The sequence below is a fragment of the Podarcis tiliguerta genome (assembly GCF_965153285.1).
Source record: "Podarcis tiliguerta genome assembly, chromosome: 17".
In the NCBI taxonomy this organism is placed as follows: Eukaryota; Metazoa; Chordata; class Lepidosauria; order Squamata; family Lacertidae; genus Podarcis; species Podarcis tiliguerta.
In genome coordinates this window covers 39318746-39335039 of record NC_139550.1, presented here as the reverse complement: position 1 = coordinate 39335039, position 16294 = coordinate 39318746, and the positions used below count along the sequence as shown (strand labels likewise).

At 46.0% G+C, this 16294-nt stretch overlaps 1 protein-coding gene across 1 annotated transcript in view; it reads right to left on the bottom strand.

Annotated features, from left to right (window-relative positions):
- Nucleotides 1-16294, bottom strand: part of DNMT1 (DNA methyltransferase 1) — a 49428-nt gene that overhangs the window by 9672 nt on the left and 23462 nt on the right. The window contains exons 16-26 of the mRNA XM_083420957.1: nt 12576-12673; nt 11821-11968; nt 9514-9629; nt 8636-8840; nt 7057-7190; nt 6652-6825; nt 5824-6045; nt 3503-3695; nt 2925-3015; nt 1057-1191; nt 582-864 (exon numbers count right to left, since the gene is read on the bottom strand). Coding sequence (XP_083277083.1) covers nt 582-864; nt 1057-1191; nt 2925-3015; nt 3503-3695; nt 5824-6045; nt 6652-6825; nt 7057-7190; nt 8636-8840; nt 9514-9629; nt 11821-11968; nt 12576-12673 — 1799 coding nt within the window. The remainder of the gene's footprint in view (nt 1-581; nt 865-1056; nt 1192-2924; nt 3016-3502; nt 3696-5823; nt 6046-6651; nt 6826-7056; nt 7191-8635; nt 8841-9513; nt 9630-11820; nt 11969-12575; nt 12674-16294) is intronic.

Below are 16294 nucleotides of genomic sequence, written 5' to 3'. Positions count from 1 at the left end.
TTCTATCCTCCTGTGGAACTACAACACATACACAACCCTGATTCAGCTTTTTAGAAAGGTCTACACTGACTGGCGGGATGCGGGTGGCACTGTGGGTTAAACCACAGAGCCTAGGACTTGCCGATCAGAAGGTTGGCGGTTCGAATCCCTGTGACGGGGTGAGCTCCGTTGTTCAGTCCCTGCTACTGCCAACGTAGCAGTTCGAAAGCACGTCAAAGTGCTAGTAGATAAATAGGTACCACTCCGGCAGGAAGGTAAACGCGTTTCCGTGCGCTGCTCTGGTTCGCCAGAAGCAGCTTAGTCATGCTGGCCACATGACCCGGAAGCTGTACACTGGCTCCCTTGGCCAATAAAGCAAGATGAGTGCCGCAACCCCAGAGTCGGCCACGACTGGACCTAATGGTCAGGGGTCCCTTTCCCTTTACCCTGACTGGCAATGGCTCCCTAGGGTTTCAGATTGGGTGGGGGGTCCCAGTCTACCTGGGACTGAACCTACAATCTTCTGCATTTGAAGCATGTGATCTACTGCTGAGTAATGGTTTCCCCCTAGAACTTATATTGCTGATTAAGCCACTGTCAACCTGAGGAAGGAGACCACCAGAGAGTTCTTGAACTTTGAATAGGTGCGCGAATTGAAGCGATTCATCCCACTGAAGCCTTGGCAAGGTGGTCCACCGCACAGCATCTCCACGTCTCCCTTTTGTGGCAGCTTCTGACCCAAGGAGTTGGTCTTCTCCCCAGACATGACCAGCTTGAGCAGGACATTGCAGTCCTCCGTGAACACTGTGGTGCCAGGATTGTTCAGGCGGAAGGCCTGTGCTGCTGGTTCCCACATCTCGATGGCCCACAGAGTCTCTGAGACTTCTGCCATTGGGAAAAGAAACCAAAAGAGGAAAAAGAGCTTTACACTGCACGCCTCACTTCCAAAGCCGGGTGGCAGGGTACAAAATCCCCCCCCCTCCCGGCAAACAAAACTGAATCTACCACTGGCTCCATCATCTTGGCTGCTAATCCTGCACTTCCTAGCCTTCCAATGGCTTTTTTAAATGGCCTTGCCTGCTTGGTGGAACCCTTCTGACAAGCCTCCACAGCCAGAGAAGACATCCAGGCTGCGCAGCTTTGATGGCTTAATCTCAGCAGTTTCAATTTCACTCTGCTCCGTTGCTCCTGAAGATTTCCCTTTGCTTTTACCTGTGTCAAAAACAGAACAAAACTGGGGTGAGAGGGTGTTCAAAATTGGGTCATAGCAGGACAGCTACACAGCTGGCCCTCTGATCCCACAGGGTGCAGGACAGGACTTGGACTTTTAAGGCCCCCTTAAGAGCAGTTTCAGAAAGTGATACACTGCAATGCAAGGGAGATTTTCAAGAAGTATAAGAGGCTTTTGAAGGCCAGCTGCTGGCTTTCCATAGGGAGCTAGGACACTGTACCTTCACCTCCCTCCCCACCATGCAAAAGGCAGGGGGGGAGCCTCTCGTGGTTTTCCTTTATTTTATCCATGCATGCAAATGTACTGGGAGGAGGAATGAAGAGGCAGAGTTTGGGCAGCAGAACAAAAGGGAATGGGCGCCCTACTTTAAGCTACCAGGGGAGGGATGCTATCTCTTAAAAATGACCCCTGCTGCAGTGAATGCTGCAGCGAAGAAAGGTTCAAGCCCACTCTCTGATCTATTAATTTGCTACTTGCAGGAAGCTTTTCATGCAGGGGAGCATCAAAAAGAAGATCCCTCCCTGCATTCTGAAGTGCAACAGCCCATTCTACAAGCCAGAAACTCTGCCTCCTCCTTCCTCCCCTCATTACATTTGCATGCGTAGCCAGCTTCCCTGGAGAACTTACACACATTTGAGCAGCCCATCTAGTTCAGCGTCCTCTTCTCAGAGGCCAACCAGATGCCTCTGGGCAATGAAAGCCTCCATTGCCCATTCGCTGGGTGGACTTGGGGCTTTCCCACATGATCAGATAGGGGCCCCCAACTACATTTCCCTTTTAGGGTGTTATTATCCCTCGGAGACAGTAGTGCTATTTCTTAGACAAGCTGCTGGAATATTTGGCAACTGGTGGGAGGGAGAGCGGGAGACTACTGTGAGTGGCTCCCTCACCCTTCAGAAAACCCGGCTATAGATTAGGCTTTCGTGCAGTTATGCAAAATGAGAGTAAGGAACGGGGTGTCCTGTGTGTTCATTTAACAATACATCAAAAGAACACAGGAAACTGCCTTCGACCACTGGGACTGGAAGTAACTCTCCAGAGTTACTACCACTGGATCTAACCCTGGTGTCTGCAAAACTAGGACTGAAATATATAGCGCTAGAGTTGTCCCAGATGCTTGAGGACAGAGCAGCTCCCCTCAGCAGTCGGGGGGGGGGGGTTGGTTCCATGCCCTGCAAAGCTCTTTGTGCCTCCACATGGATTAGCACAATCATGCAAGCCATCAGTTATGAGAACTGGGTGAAATTCAATGCTAGTCCTACTCCAAGTACACCTAACAAAATTAACAAACATAACTAAGTTAGGTTCATTAATTTAAATGAGTCTACTCAGAGTAGGACTTGGTTGAACTCCACCCAACGTTGTAGTGTCTGATATGAGTTGCCAAAATCATTTTTCTGTCTGCAGAATTACTGAATTAATTCGGAATTTTGATTCTCTCCCCTTACCCCCAGCCTGCCTCCCTGCAAGGCAGCGTTTACACAGCCTTCCTTTAAACTTCCAAAGGTCTGAGGGAAGAATTCAGCACTCTTCAGCCTTCCACGTGGAACAATCCCCTGCTCTCCTCCCCTGCATGCTGTTTTTGAGGTTATCCTGACCCCCCACGAGGGGAAGGGGGAAGTCTTTGCACAGCCTGCCACTGGCAGGACTAATTAGTCGAATCCCGCCCTGAGAGTGGGCTGGGCTTAAACACCAGTCTGACGGAGGCACCCACCTTTCCCTTTCCCTTTCCCTTTCCCTTTATTTCCAGAGCTACGGGCATGATATGGTGGGTCTTCAAAGCTTTTCGTTTTTGCATTATATGCCTAGAAAACAAAAACATAAATAAAAATAAACTTAACACTAAGCATTTTGGCCTTCAAGCTAGCCCAGACCAAGCACAAAACTTTTCTGAAAGTTCCTTGGGCTCCCAAGTACGTAGCTGGGGCACATGGACAGAGTGGAAAATTAATACTTTAGACCAAAGGCTCCAGCCCACCCTAAAACAGCTGCCTCAGGTAGTGGATTCTGGACGCCAGGCAGCAGCCCCGCCTGACCCAAGGGGCGCATCCTACTAAGTGCTTCTCCTGCCCAGGTCCCTCCTTATCATAAGTGGGGCTGACAAGGGGGAAACGTGCCAGTGAATTGGTCTTCATGTTCATTAGTGCATCTTTGGGGTGGGGATGGATTTTGCATCTCTGACCCCAAAATGCCGTGAGCCACTAAGGGCTTTAGCAGCCTTTGGCTACCAGCTGGCATGTAGAGAATGCATCAATGCTTGCACAAGTCAAACTGTGCCATGGGAAAGGTCACCTCTAGGAAGTAGAAGCGATCAGAGCCACTGGCAGAATAGTCCTGGATGTTTTCTGTCAAATCTTCCCCATACACCACCGTGCAGCGGCCCTGCACATCTTTGAACTCAACGGTGGCCTCTTCATCGCTCCAGTATAGTAAATTGATGTCTGCATGGTAGCTGGCTTTCACGGACTTATGGGTGTTCTCTGGCCTGGAAAAACAGCAGCACAGAGAAGTATTTTCTTCTGGGAAGAGAGCAGGCCCAAACAACAAAACATGCAACATGAAATAAATAATGCTTCCTCAGCCATGTCGCTTTCAGAGGTTTTTTTTCCATTGCCCTGGTATTTGAAGGCAGTCTTGCCTGCCTTCAGTTCTGCCATCCACATTTTGTCTGGGTGTTGATTTGGTCACTTCACTCCTCTGTCCCAAGTGCATGGAACCCGTGGCCCTTCAGATGCTCTTAGGATTACAACTTCCATAATCCTACCTGGCCCCTGGCCATGGGGCTGAGACTGAAGGGAGTTGGGCATTCCCTGCACTGCCTTTTCTTCCATTATTTGTTGTCCGCCCCATAAAATAGAAACACTGAACACACTGGATATTGGGTTACAAACACTTGTACTATTAAATTCTGTTTGATGACCAAGCTCTCAAATATTGAATATTGGTGTTTTTCATTTTAATGTACTCAGTAAGAAGCCAAGCTAGAAATGATGGAGCAGCCACATCTGACCAATCATGTCTCTGTCTTCTGCATGAATAAAGCAGGGTAGGCAGAAGAGTATTTTTCTTGATCAATGGTTTCAAGAAGCTAAATAGGCCCACAAGCCCAGCTCCAATACCAGGAATGAGTCAGGCTGAGAGACAGCTTGTTGCACTTCTAATTGTGCTTTGAAAACATGTTTATTCTGGAAGGCCTGCAATGACTCATTTTTGCATATGCAGATTTGATCTTAGGCAGTTTCGGATTTTACTGTATTGAGATATTTACTTTTGAGAATGAGGTAGCAGACACTCCACCCACATGCTGCTTTTTACATGAACAAAATTTACCTGTTCACATCATAGCCTAGTGTAGGCCTAACCTTTGCCATTTCAGATGTTTCTCAATGTTGGTTCAGCTACTTTATCTTAGAAGGCACTATAGAACTATGTATTTTACTTGCTACTGCTGTTTTTTAAAAAATATTTTTTATTAAAGATTTTCATGAACTACAAAACAGCTGCACTTAAGAGTTCAAAAATAAAGGTTTTACTTAAATTGGCTAACACTGGTCTCTTCCACCCTTCCACCTTCAGTTCAGACACTTTGCAGAAAGACATTTCAGTGTTTTCTTCTCTGGTGTGCCAGCCAGTCATTTTTCTAAGTCCCCAGGATGCAGGGACTTCCCACAGGACACCTGCCTCCAGACATCTATCAACACCATCACCATAACCAATCGCCATGTAAAAAATCCTCAAGCCTTCTTCCAACCATTTGTTCTCTCAAAACTTCCTTTATGAGGTCTGCTCCCTACGTCTCATGTCCAAAGGGGTTAGCGTGTTAGAAGACCTGGGCTCAAATCTTCACTCTACCATGAAGCTCACTGGGTGACCTTGGGTCAGTCACTCGCTCTCAACCTCATCTACCTCACAGGGTTTTGTGACGATAAAAGTGGGACGATAACCATGTATGCCACCTTGAGCTCCTTGGAGGAAAGGTGGGCTGTAGAAGGAAGGAAGGAAGGAAGGAAGGAAGGAAGGAAGGAAGGACCCCTCTTTATAACTGTAAGCTGCCCACTGTTTGCTAGTCCTCAATAAAGACTACTCTACACTCCACTATGTAGGGCACATACCTCCTAACCCCACTGACCTGCTATACAGTGGAGGAGGAGGAGGGAGCCTAAGTAGAAGAGACACAAAGTGTGTCCACGTTATTGACGCAAACAGAGGATCCCCCCCCCCCCGCCAACAGCAGCTTCAATGAGCAGGACTTTTCATCAAGACCACAATAAGGGGGAAAGAGCTAAGCTGCTCCTCTCAGCAACTGATCTTAGCATTTTTAAAAATAACACGTTAAAATACAAAGATGCTTTTGGTTGTGGCCATTTGGTCCTGGATCCAAACATTGCTCTTTCTCCTGAACAGCAAGTTACCAGGATCATAGATCTTTGCTTTGCTTTGCGGGGGGAAAGGTTGCCTCATGGGCAATCCTGAATGCAAGGTCTTTGCGCCCAGGAAGACACGAAGTTTCCCATTTAGGGATATGCATATGGAAGGTGCCTTCTGTATCCCCAATTCACAAACGAAGTTTATTTTTCCATCTTGCTGGTAAAGCCATCCTGGTTGCTGTTTACCTGTAAAGTTTGTATACACGCAGCTTGATTTCTGCTTCGTTGGGCCTGCCGTTGCTGCGAATATTGCAGTAGATTGCCTTGATTCGGCCGATGCGATACGGCTCAGGTGCATCCTGGTTGCTGCCTTTGATATATTCAGAATACTTGCGGTAATGCTCAGGATGCAGTTCCTCGTCTACTGCCTCCTTTTTCTGCCGCTTGATAGGGCTGGCAAGCCTCAGGCTGGGGAGAGGGGAGAAAATGGGAATGAAATAAAAACCAGGGCAATCAATGAGCGACACAAAGTCAAAGTTTCTGCAAATAGGAGGAGAGTGACTTCAAACTGGTATAAGTGTGGGCAGACAAATGGGCACAAAATTTTGTGGCCTGCACAATAATTATCGTTGATTGGTTTGCAAGGCTGTGCTGAGGACTCTTGACTGATCAATAATATTTAGAAGGCTGCCCTGAAGATCTGCAATGTAATTGCATTTCTTTCTTAATTCTTTAACTCCCACAACTGTATCCCACGAGTTTCCTCCCCTTTTAGTGACCCTTTTCTTCCACTGTTGATGTTTAAATGTCGTTTTAAGATGTGATATTCTGAAAAATAAACATTTTTAAATGCGTTGGGCTGGTATGAATCAATTTGGATTTTTGATTCCTGCATTATCTTTTTTTTTTTTTATAATGATATTTTATTTTCCACATTCAATGAACAAAAAATACAAATCAACAAACACATCAAAAAGAAAAAAGAAGAAGAAAAACAATTATCAGCAAAGGAGCCAGCCCTACACTAAGCAATCCCGTCTCTTGCTCCACCCGGAAGCCAGTTCAAAGACCAACCTGAACAGGAAGGCATCTGGAAGGAGGAAGACTCCATCTCCCACCCGATACTGCACTCCATTTTTCACTGCCATGCTGTAGAACATCTTCCCTTCCAACTCCTCCTGGGGCTCCAAGACTTTGGGGATTTCCTTCTGCCTCACCTCGTCCAAACTTGCGCAGCTCATGCAGAACCTGGGAGGAAAGCAGATGGATACCTGGATTAGAATGAGTGGCGTGGGGTAGACACCAACAAACCCTCACCTTCTAGCGCTAGATTAATGGGACAACGGAAACAGTTTGGAGCATCCAAACCACATCCAAACCAATGCCATAAAGTTCTATCGCATCCATGCCTTCTACCCCACTTTCAAAATTTTCCAGCTACACCTCCCCTGCCAAAGCCTTCTAGTCTGGTGCACTAACTTGTATTTGTTGTCTTCAGGAGGCAGAGTCTTTGGCGGAGTCTCAAACCTGGCATACTCTTGATCATACCACATTTGGTAGAAATATGTTCTGCCATCATCTTCCACCATTTTGATCTCTGTATCAAGCCCTCCCTATGGGAAGAAGATTTTGGAAGTTGAGGGGTGGGGAGGAGAGAGATGAAAGCAAGCAGATGATCTAAGCAGAACAAGAATGGCCACTATGATTTCAGCATGTGCACATGCACCCAAACACACGCAGAAGCCACAAAAGCCCAAGTTCAGTTTGTCTGAGGAATTCCTGGCTGCAGGATGTTCTGAATAGCAACACATGGACCGGATACAAAAAGAAAATGTGCTGCAATAGTTATGGTGGGGGAGAGATGAGAGTCATGCCCAAGGTGTCCCTATGAAGCGGGAAGTAAAAATAAAATAAGAAATGCCACAACAGATGCTGGCAGAAGCGGAAAGAAAAATGTTTGGGGGTGGGAAAACCTATGCTTCAAGACCACCTTGCAAGGAGACTGCACATGAAGTCACAGCTCCTACTGGAATTATCAGGTGACTTGATCCTTTCAGTCCCTTAGAAAAAGCTGGTGCTTTGCCTGGCCCAGACCCCTGACATGGGGCCCCCAGGCAGCCCTCCTGCAGCCAGCAGCCCAACCTGACTGGGGTGGGAACCTCTTTACAACCTTACCCTATATATGCCCACTCTACTGCTTTATCTGCAGAACTGGCACTTTTACAAATGCCAAAGGATGTTCATTTGGCTCTTGCAGGAAACTGATGTTTCCGCAGGGAAGAATCTATGCCCTTGAACTCCCTGCCCTTTGACATTAGGCAGCCACTTGGGCTGCATTCTTTTTGGCACCGGCTAAAGCCTTTTGTGTTTAGTTAGACAAGCCTGTGAAGATATGCAAATGTGACATTTTAGCATGTGGTTTTCTTTTAAAATGCTTATTTTGTACTTGCTGATATTACTTATATCTTGTAATTTTCTTTTGGCTAGTTTGTATTTAAGTCTGATTCTTACTGATACAGTGGTAAGGTTAAGTACTTAATTCGTTCCGGAAGTCCATTCTTAACCTGAAACTATTCTTAACCTGAAGCACCACTTTAGCTAATGGGGCCTCTTGCTGCTGCTGCGCCGCCGGAGCACGATTTCTGTTCTCATCCTGAAGGAAAGTTCTTAACCTGAGGTATTTTATATACACTACTTAGGGACTGTTTTAGAATTAAAAATTATACCAATTCCACTAAATATAAAGTGTGTGTGTGTGTGTGTGTGTGTGTGTGTGTGTATACATATACACCCCCCACCCCTTACAGTCACCTAACTTCTTCCTATGTTACTCCTCATGAGCAGGCAAAGGCAGCTCTGGCATGGTGCTGTGACCAACCTAAGTAGCTGCCATGGGCCGCTGCAGTGCTGCCTCCCAAAAGCTGGAGCCAGGCATAAGATAAGAACAAGACATAGTGGAGAACTGTGAGCATATTAGCCTGGCCCCTCATCTCCAGAGGGAGGCAGTGGTGCCGCCCTTCCATCTAAGCTGCCAGAGCGGTGGAATTCCTCAACATACCTCTAGGGACCAGTTCTCTGAGGGAGCCTTGTAAAGGACATTGACTTTGCCGTGAATGTAAGTCAGCTGCATGTCTTCGCACTCGTCCACCAAGAAAAGTTCCAGCGGATCAGAGGTTGCTCCCAGAACGGTGTCAGTGCCACGGCAAAACCAGTGGGCATGGAACATCGGCCCAGTGCTGGCGTCTTCCCACATGGCAGTGACTCTGGGAGAAGGAACAAAGATGAGCTTCAAACTGGAAACCAAGGCAAAGACATCCCCCCCCCCCCCCCCGGAAAAAGATGTTTTGTCTGAAGCGCTCCCAGAAAAGGTGGCCTAGCTGAGAATGCATCAAAAAACATGTGGGGCAGGCAAGAGGACTTTACCTATAGCTCTGTGCAAGTCAAAGGGTTAGAAAGGCTCCAAAGAAAATCAGCAATCCTTATGAACTCTGTAAGTAGGCCAGTAGACCCCTTCATACTGAAGACTGGGGGTGGGGGGAGAACTAAGGCTGGGAGAGAGCAGACTGCATAGGGCCACTTGAAAAGTTTACAGCTGAGGCCGTCTTTCAACCTAGGGCTTCCTAGTTCACAGCTCAGCCCCCTAACCAGGACATTGCAACAGCTTACAAAAGAAGCCTATACTGAACAGGGGAGACCACCTTCTAGGAAGCAGCAGTGGGCTCAGAATAATTCATACCAGTAAATGCAATCCCCCTTCCATGGCTTCTCTCTTTCTAACATGCTTGGTAATAAAATACATACATATTGTATACAGCCTAATAAGCAACTTGCCACTATCCCTAAATAGTGTTTCTGGGTAGCCTTTGTCCAAGTTACGCGACAGGACGGAAGGTTGAGTCCAAGCCCAGCCCCTAAACCACCAGCGTGACAGCACACCTTGCCAAGTAAAGAGGTTTTGTGGGGTCATCCGGGCTGACAGAGACACAGTCACCAATTTGCAGGGCCTCTGAATCAATGCACACCTTCTGGTAGAAATCCTTTTTGCCGTCAATCTGCAGACAGAAAGAGGGTGGTGTCAATGAGACGGCAAGTCGAGAAAAGCACCAGTGCTGGGGTCTTGAAGACTACAGAAGCACACTGACACCCACCTTGCTTGCTGTCATCACATCTCAGAGCTCCCTCGGCCTTGGCAGAAGGGATTAGAGCAGTGGTTCCCAATCAGCTAATTACTGAGGACCCCCTATTTTTCAAGCCATGGACCCCCTACTTCTGATTATTTTGATAACTCTATGGAAATTAACTCTGCAAAGCAATTTTTTGAACAAAATGTGGGGTACTCCCTAAAAAGCAAAGGATTTTCAGTATACTAAAACCAGACTAGGGCTGAGCAATATCTGGCTTTCAACATCATGATATATCAGCAGCTAAACATCATGATATTCTGATATATCAAGATGTCTGAAATTGGAGATGAGGCGTGGGGATCAGATGGGTGAGGGAAGGAGAGGAAGTGGAGTCCCCTCCACCACATGGTTTGAGTGGGAGGGGGTGGATCAAACCCCACTGTGGCTGCTGCTGCTTTCCTGCTGAGAAACGCTGCTCTGCCTGAGTGCCAGGGGAAGGGAGTGCCACGGTGCCTTGGCGTGAGGGTGACCAGCTGCCCTGTTCTCCGTCAGCGTGAAGAGAAGGCAGCACCCTGCAATCAGCTGCCCTGTTCTCCCTCAGCGTGAGCAAAGGCAGCTCAGATCAGCAGCGTTATCAGCTGAGATCATCGTGCAATATTGGTGGTGCCTTGAAACTGGCTGCCCTGCTCTCCCTTGTACAAGGAGCAATATATTACTGTGTATTGCTGGGTCAAAATCGTTATCACGGTGCGATTTCAAAACTGATTTTGGCCAATATATTGAAAAATCGCACAGTGCTAAAACTGAACATAAAATTTGTGATATTACCATGCAAAAATGACAAAAATTTAGTTGGGGGCAGGCAAGGGATGGGGCCACGGACCTGCTGGGTGCATTCCATAGACCCCCAGGGGTCCCTCGACCCCTAATTGGTAACCACTGGATTAGAGGATGTTGCCTGGCCACAACTGCACCAGGAACCAAAGCATCTGGCTGGCAGTGTGTAGAACTGCTGCCTTCTTTAGGTCTCTGCATAGCTTGGATTTAATTGCTTTTCATTTTCTGCTAAGCATGTCTCAAAGTCTCATGGTTGCAAAAAAGAAATTGTTTCAGCTTCCTTTAATTAGTTTGTGCTTTAATGTTTTTGGTTTCTGAACTGTCTAGAGAATGATTATTATGGGTTGGTTGGTTGGTTGGAGACCGTGATGAGATACGCTAGGCATTTCCCAATATTTAAAGGATATCTAAAGCATGTGACATTCATCACATCGAAGATGGAGCAAGCTTTGTTTCTCCTGCTCTGTAAGGTAGGACTTGAACCAATGGCTTCAAATTACAAGAAAGAAACTCTGGCTAAATATCAGGAAGGAAGAACTTTCTGACAGTAAGAGCTGTTTGACTGTGGAACAGACTCTCCTCCCTTGGAGGTTTTTAAGCAGAGGTTGACTGGCATCTGCATTGCAGGGGTTGGAGTAGATGATCCCTGGCATCCTTCCCAACTCTCTACTTTTAGGATTCTATTAAAAAAATGTAGTAAGTATTTTTTTAAAAAGACAAAAGATGTGTCTAAACCACAAATGATAGGGCACCCAGGAATATCAGGCCCATAATGTGGACACCTACTGACTGGGCATCTAGCAATGCACCACAACATTGTTCTACACCAGGGCTAGCCAAAGTGGGGCACAAGGAAAAGGGGACGACAGAGGATGAGATGGCTGGACAGTGTTATAGAAGCGAGCAACATGAATTTGACGAAACTCCGGGCGGGCCTGGCGTGCTCTGGTCCATGGGGTCACAAAGAGTCTGACACGACTAAATGACTAAACGACAACAGCAGCCAAGATGGTACCCTCCAGCTGTTGCGGGTGTCCATCACCCTTTAGCCCCAGCTAGCATGGCTTATTGTCAGGGGTAATGGAAGATGTAGTCCCGCAACATCTGGAGTGCAACCTGCTGGGTATCCCCAAATGACACAGTGAAGTGCAACACACAACAAGAATGCAAAGGTTGAACTCAAGGGATCTCTGCATCCCCGCCCCCCAAACTTGGATGTGAGGCACCAAGCTAATCCCTTTTCCAGCTGCACGAACTGCCTTTTCCTGTGCAGGCACTATACCTTGACAGGCTCTCCCACCCAGGAAATTCGGCTCTTGCTTTGCTTCTTCTTCCTTCCTTGCAGCATTTTTTTGGGCGAGGGCACTTCAGGGATGTTATCATCCACTTCCTCATCTTCATCAGCTTCTTTTACGGCCAGATTGGGACATCTAAAACCATTTTTTAAAAAATACAATGTGCAACTGAGAAATGGAGGCCTAATTTGGCACAGACATGCACACACACGCCCCTCCCCGCAAACCCCTCAATTCGGCAATGTGTTCATTTTGCAAGCAGATTTCTCAACTGCGATATTATAACAACAGTACAAACATGTTTTGTTTTACATAATCCTGGCTAATTTAGTTCACCTGAATCATCTCATTTCTACAGTGCTTTACAATACTTTGACACTGAGCAGCATTAAATCCAGCCCTCATTGCTGCAGAGAAGAGTTTGAAGATGGGACTAACGATGCAATTGCTCAGAGACAGAAAGCAAGGCAATTTTTAAAAATCCTCAACTCATAACTGTTCAATTCACATTGATTCTAAATCCATATAGCCACGTCAGGATTCAACAGTTCCTCACATATCTTGACCAGAGATGTGATAAGTTGTGTGGTGGGTGGTTTATTTCAATAAGAGTAGTAACACAATTACGTGCATTATATAAACCTGAGTGCATGTTTTCAACTGTTGGGTCAGCAAAAATGGACACAGGTGGATGAATCTCTTGCCCAAGCTTGCAGTCCTTCAAGGCGGAGGTCATAATTACCTTCTCATTATGCAGGCCTGTTTTGACTTCCCAGTGCCACCAAACTTAATCATATCCTGGCAAGCTTTGCATTTGCCACACTCTGGCTGCTGGCAAACCTGGAAAGAGAAAAAAAAGGAAGGAAGGAAGAAGGAGGAGCCGAGACAACATATGCATATGGCCCAACAGCTGCCAGGAGACAAGTATCCAAAGAAGGGTAGTTCACAGGGAAACTGTGGGTGGGTAAGCAGAATGGGCAGGTGTATCCCAAACCAAGACAGGCTCCACTGTGAAGACGACTCAGCAAACTCTTAGGAAACAGTAAGAGGCTGACCCAGCTTCCATTGGTGGCAATTCCTAACAGGCCTCTAAACAAAGCAGTCTCTAAAACAAATCACAGCCTTTAAATAACATAAAGGACGGTAGCCCAGGAAAGGGAGGGAACTACCCATGAAAATGTTTTGGACTACAACTCCCATGAGCCTCAGCCAATTCCATGGGAGCTACAGTGCAAAATATCTGGAGTGTGCTAGGTTGGCAAAGGCTACGAGAGAGAGACAGACAGACAGAGACAGAGAGACGGAATGAATTTGGGGGAAATGTTAAGAAGTTTGACTTCTTCCCTTAAACTTTATATACAGTTTTCCCACGGCAGCCAGCCTTGTGACCCTTGTTACTATCATTTCACACCAGGAGGATAAAAACATTCATGTTTTCTTAAGACTTTTAAGAATTACTGGGTTTTTTTAATTTGGGCATTTTTTTTACAGTACATTTGAGTGGATTGCTACTGCTTAAGTTCGTTGTGTAAGGACATATGCTTTATTTTATTTCTCTCCACCCTCTGCCAATGTAGCTTTTGCTGTTTTTCACTAGTTTGTTAACCATCTCAGGAATGTGCAGGATAGAAATTGTGCAAATGAGTTCTGAAAATATGGGTCATATTAAATAGGGTTGCCACCCATCCCTTAAAAAATGGGATTGTCTTGTTTCGGGGGCACAGAGTCCCCTGTCCCGCCTGGCACCCTATTTGTCCCATTTTTGAAGTCATAAAAACAAAATTGGCATTTGTGAGCTCACCCAAACTTGCTTGTCTCATGCAACCAGATTTGCTAGGTGCTCAGGAAACTGAGCCCTCCCTCCCCTCCAAAACCAGCTAATTGGCGCTCCAGGGTGGCCAACAGTGGGGCAGCAGCCTTTTCAAAGGGGAGAGAAAGAGTGTGGTTGTCGGAGGCAAGGAGGCAGCCTATGGCTGAACCTGAGTGTTTTGTTTAGTTTTGCTTGCAAGATGAAGCACGTGGCCAGGCATTTGGGGAAGGGGGCTTTCTTTGTTTTGATCCACTACCTTTTTAATATAACAATTCTGTCCCAGAAGCAGCAGCTCTGGAGCATCTGCATACGAGTGATCACTGATCAGGTGTCCTCTATTAATCCTGCCAATTAATTATTTTTGAAAGATGCTTCCCGCACCCTTCTCACACATAGAACTAAATGCATATTTTACTGATGGCACATGCCACCTACAATTATTAGAACTGGTTGCAGGTTTTTAAAAAGCCATTTTTTCAGTACTTCTTAGATCCCTGTATTGCAGACCAACCTTGTTACTCCTGATATAAAAATGCAGGAGGACTGGCAAAATCAGTAGAACTTATAGTGACTTTCTTCTAGGGCTGGGCAAATACTGAAACTCCAAATGGTGACCTGCTCAGGGAAGCCATTCCTGTCTGTTTAAATAAGCAGGAATGGGTTGGCCCAAGACATTTTGCTACCTGAAAAAGAACAGTGGTCTAGCAATCAATCCTTCTTTCCAGAGGACTCTGGGGATTATATCTCTGGGAGAGCAATATGGGGTCTCAAAACAAACAAGGATTCTTTGGGGGACGGAAAGAAGAAACAGTTCTGACAAGGGAAGATTGGCAATTAAAATTAATGGAATATGCAGAAATGGTGAAACTCACCAGAAGAATAAAAAATCAAGACAAGAGACTTTTAAAAACAGACTGGGGAAATATTATTGAGTATTTGTAAACAAATTAAAACATTTGCAGGACTGATATAAGCACGTGCAGTAAGAGACAATTAAGGGGGAAATCAGGAAAAATTTGTAAATATATTTGAATCAGATATACAGTAATAAAAAGATATGAAATAAAGAACCACAGAAAGGAGGGGAGGGAAGTCAAGGGGAAGAAAGATTTTGTTTTTCTTGTTAAAATATTTGTGAAAGCTGACAATGGAAAATAAAATGATTTTTAAACAGGATTCTTTGTGGAACTCCACAACTGTTAGTGGCTTTAAATGATGCTTTAGTTAAGATTTCTGCATTGCAGGGGGTTGGACTAGATGACCCTTGAGGTCCCTTCCAACCCTACAATTCTATGTCTCTATGAATTCTTTTTAAAATGCTTCAGGTATGTGACAAGAAACCTCTAGTGGTAGGATGAACTTGTATGACTAGGATATGTGTATGTGTGTGTGTGTGTGTGTGTGTGTGTGTGAACTGGCACATGGGATGTTGGAGGCAAAGCTCTGTTAGGAAGAGAAACAAAACTATTGCTATCTCCAGCTCTTTCTTTCTTTCTTTGGCTGGGTTTCCATATTTACCATTCTTCTGAAAGGCAGAAATTCAGTGGTTGGGGAGGATGTGAGTCATTGAAATTAATGTGCATTGCTAACTTAGATCCATAAATTTCATTGTGTCCACTCTATGAGTATGACCAGCACTGGAAACAATCCACTGCTTTGAAACAATTTCATTCTGCACCAGGTGAAGTACTTTTTAGCCCACCAACTCCCCTCCCACAACCTGTCCCTTATTTTGCCCAACCAAAGCTGGCAACCCCATATTTAAAGAGCTCCACATTGCCCTGCAGAGAAGGATGACTAACTTCCTGTGTCACGTGACCACAGGTGCTTTGGGGTCTGCTTCATGCTTCCTCTGGTGGAGCAGAAAGGTAATAGCAGGTAATCAGAGAGCTCTGCTCCCACTCAGTGTTTGGAGCTCCCATTGTTAGGCACATTTTGCAACAGGGAATTTCATTAGCGCAAGCAGTTTCTGAGCTCTGGGCGCAGTACTGCACCTAAGATTTCAGATTAAAACTGCAGAGTGGAAGGAAAGGAGGAGCTTTTTCTGCCTCTCCACTTCCAGCTACTCTCTCAAGACTGGAAACGAGACCCTCTTAAGAATATTAGGGGGGTGGGCAGGGGAAGGACCAGACCATGTGAAAAATGAACATAATACTTTAGCTACAGTTCATATTCTTGTTATAAAAAGTGCGCCTAGACATTCCGCTGTTGGGCCATAACCTCGGTTTAAGGTGCCCTTTAGCTCCAAGCTTTCACATCTCTGTTTCTAACGCCGCTCTCACCCTCAGCTCTGGAAGGTACAACAGTAGTCTTCTCTATGAAAGACCAGATAAAGCTGGAGGAAAATCCAGGAATACATGCTCCGGGACTCTCTTCTTTAGCTACCAAATCAAAGCCAGGGGCCGATGACCAATGCAGGAGCTCATCTCTCTCTGTCTATCTGCCCTGCTTCAAGTGACCCAAGAAGCAGAGGGGGGAGCTGACCTTAATCTGCATGCTGTGTGCTGAACCAGACAGCTCTCCATTTGAAGACTTTGGGACCTGTTTGGCCAGGAGCAGCAGTGTTGGGAAGGGGAGTTCCATAAGGCAGGAAATGAAAGTGTCCAGGAGACCAAAAAGAAAAGATGAGGAACTCCTCATGCCAACCTCAT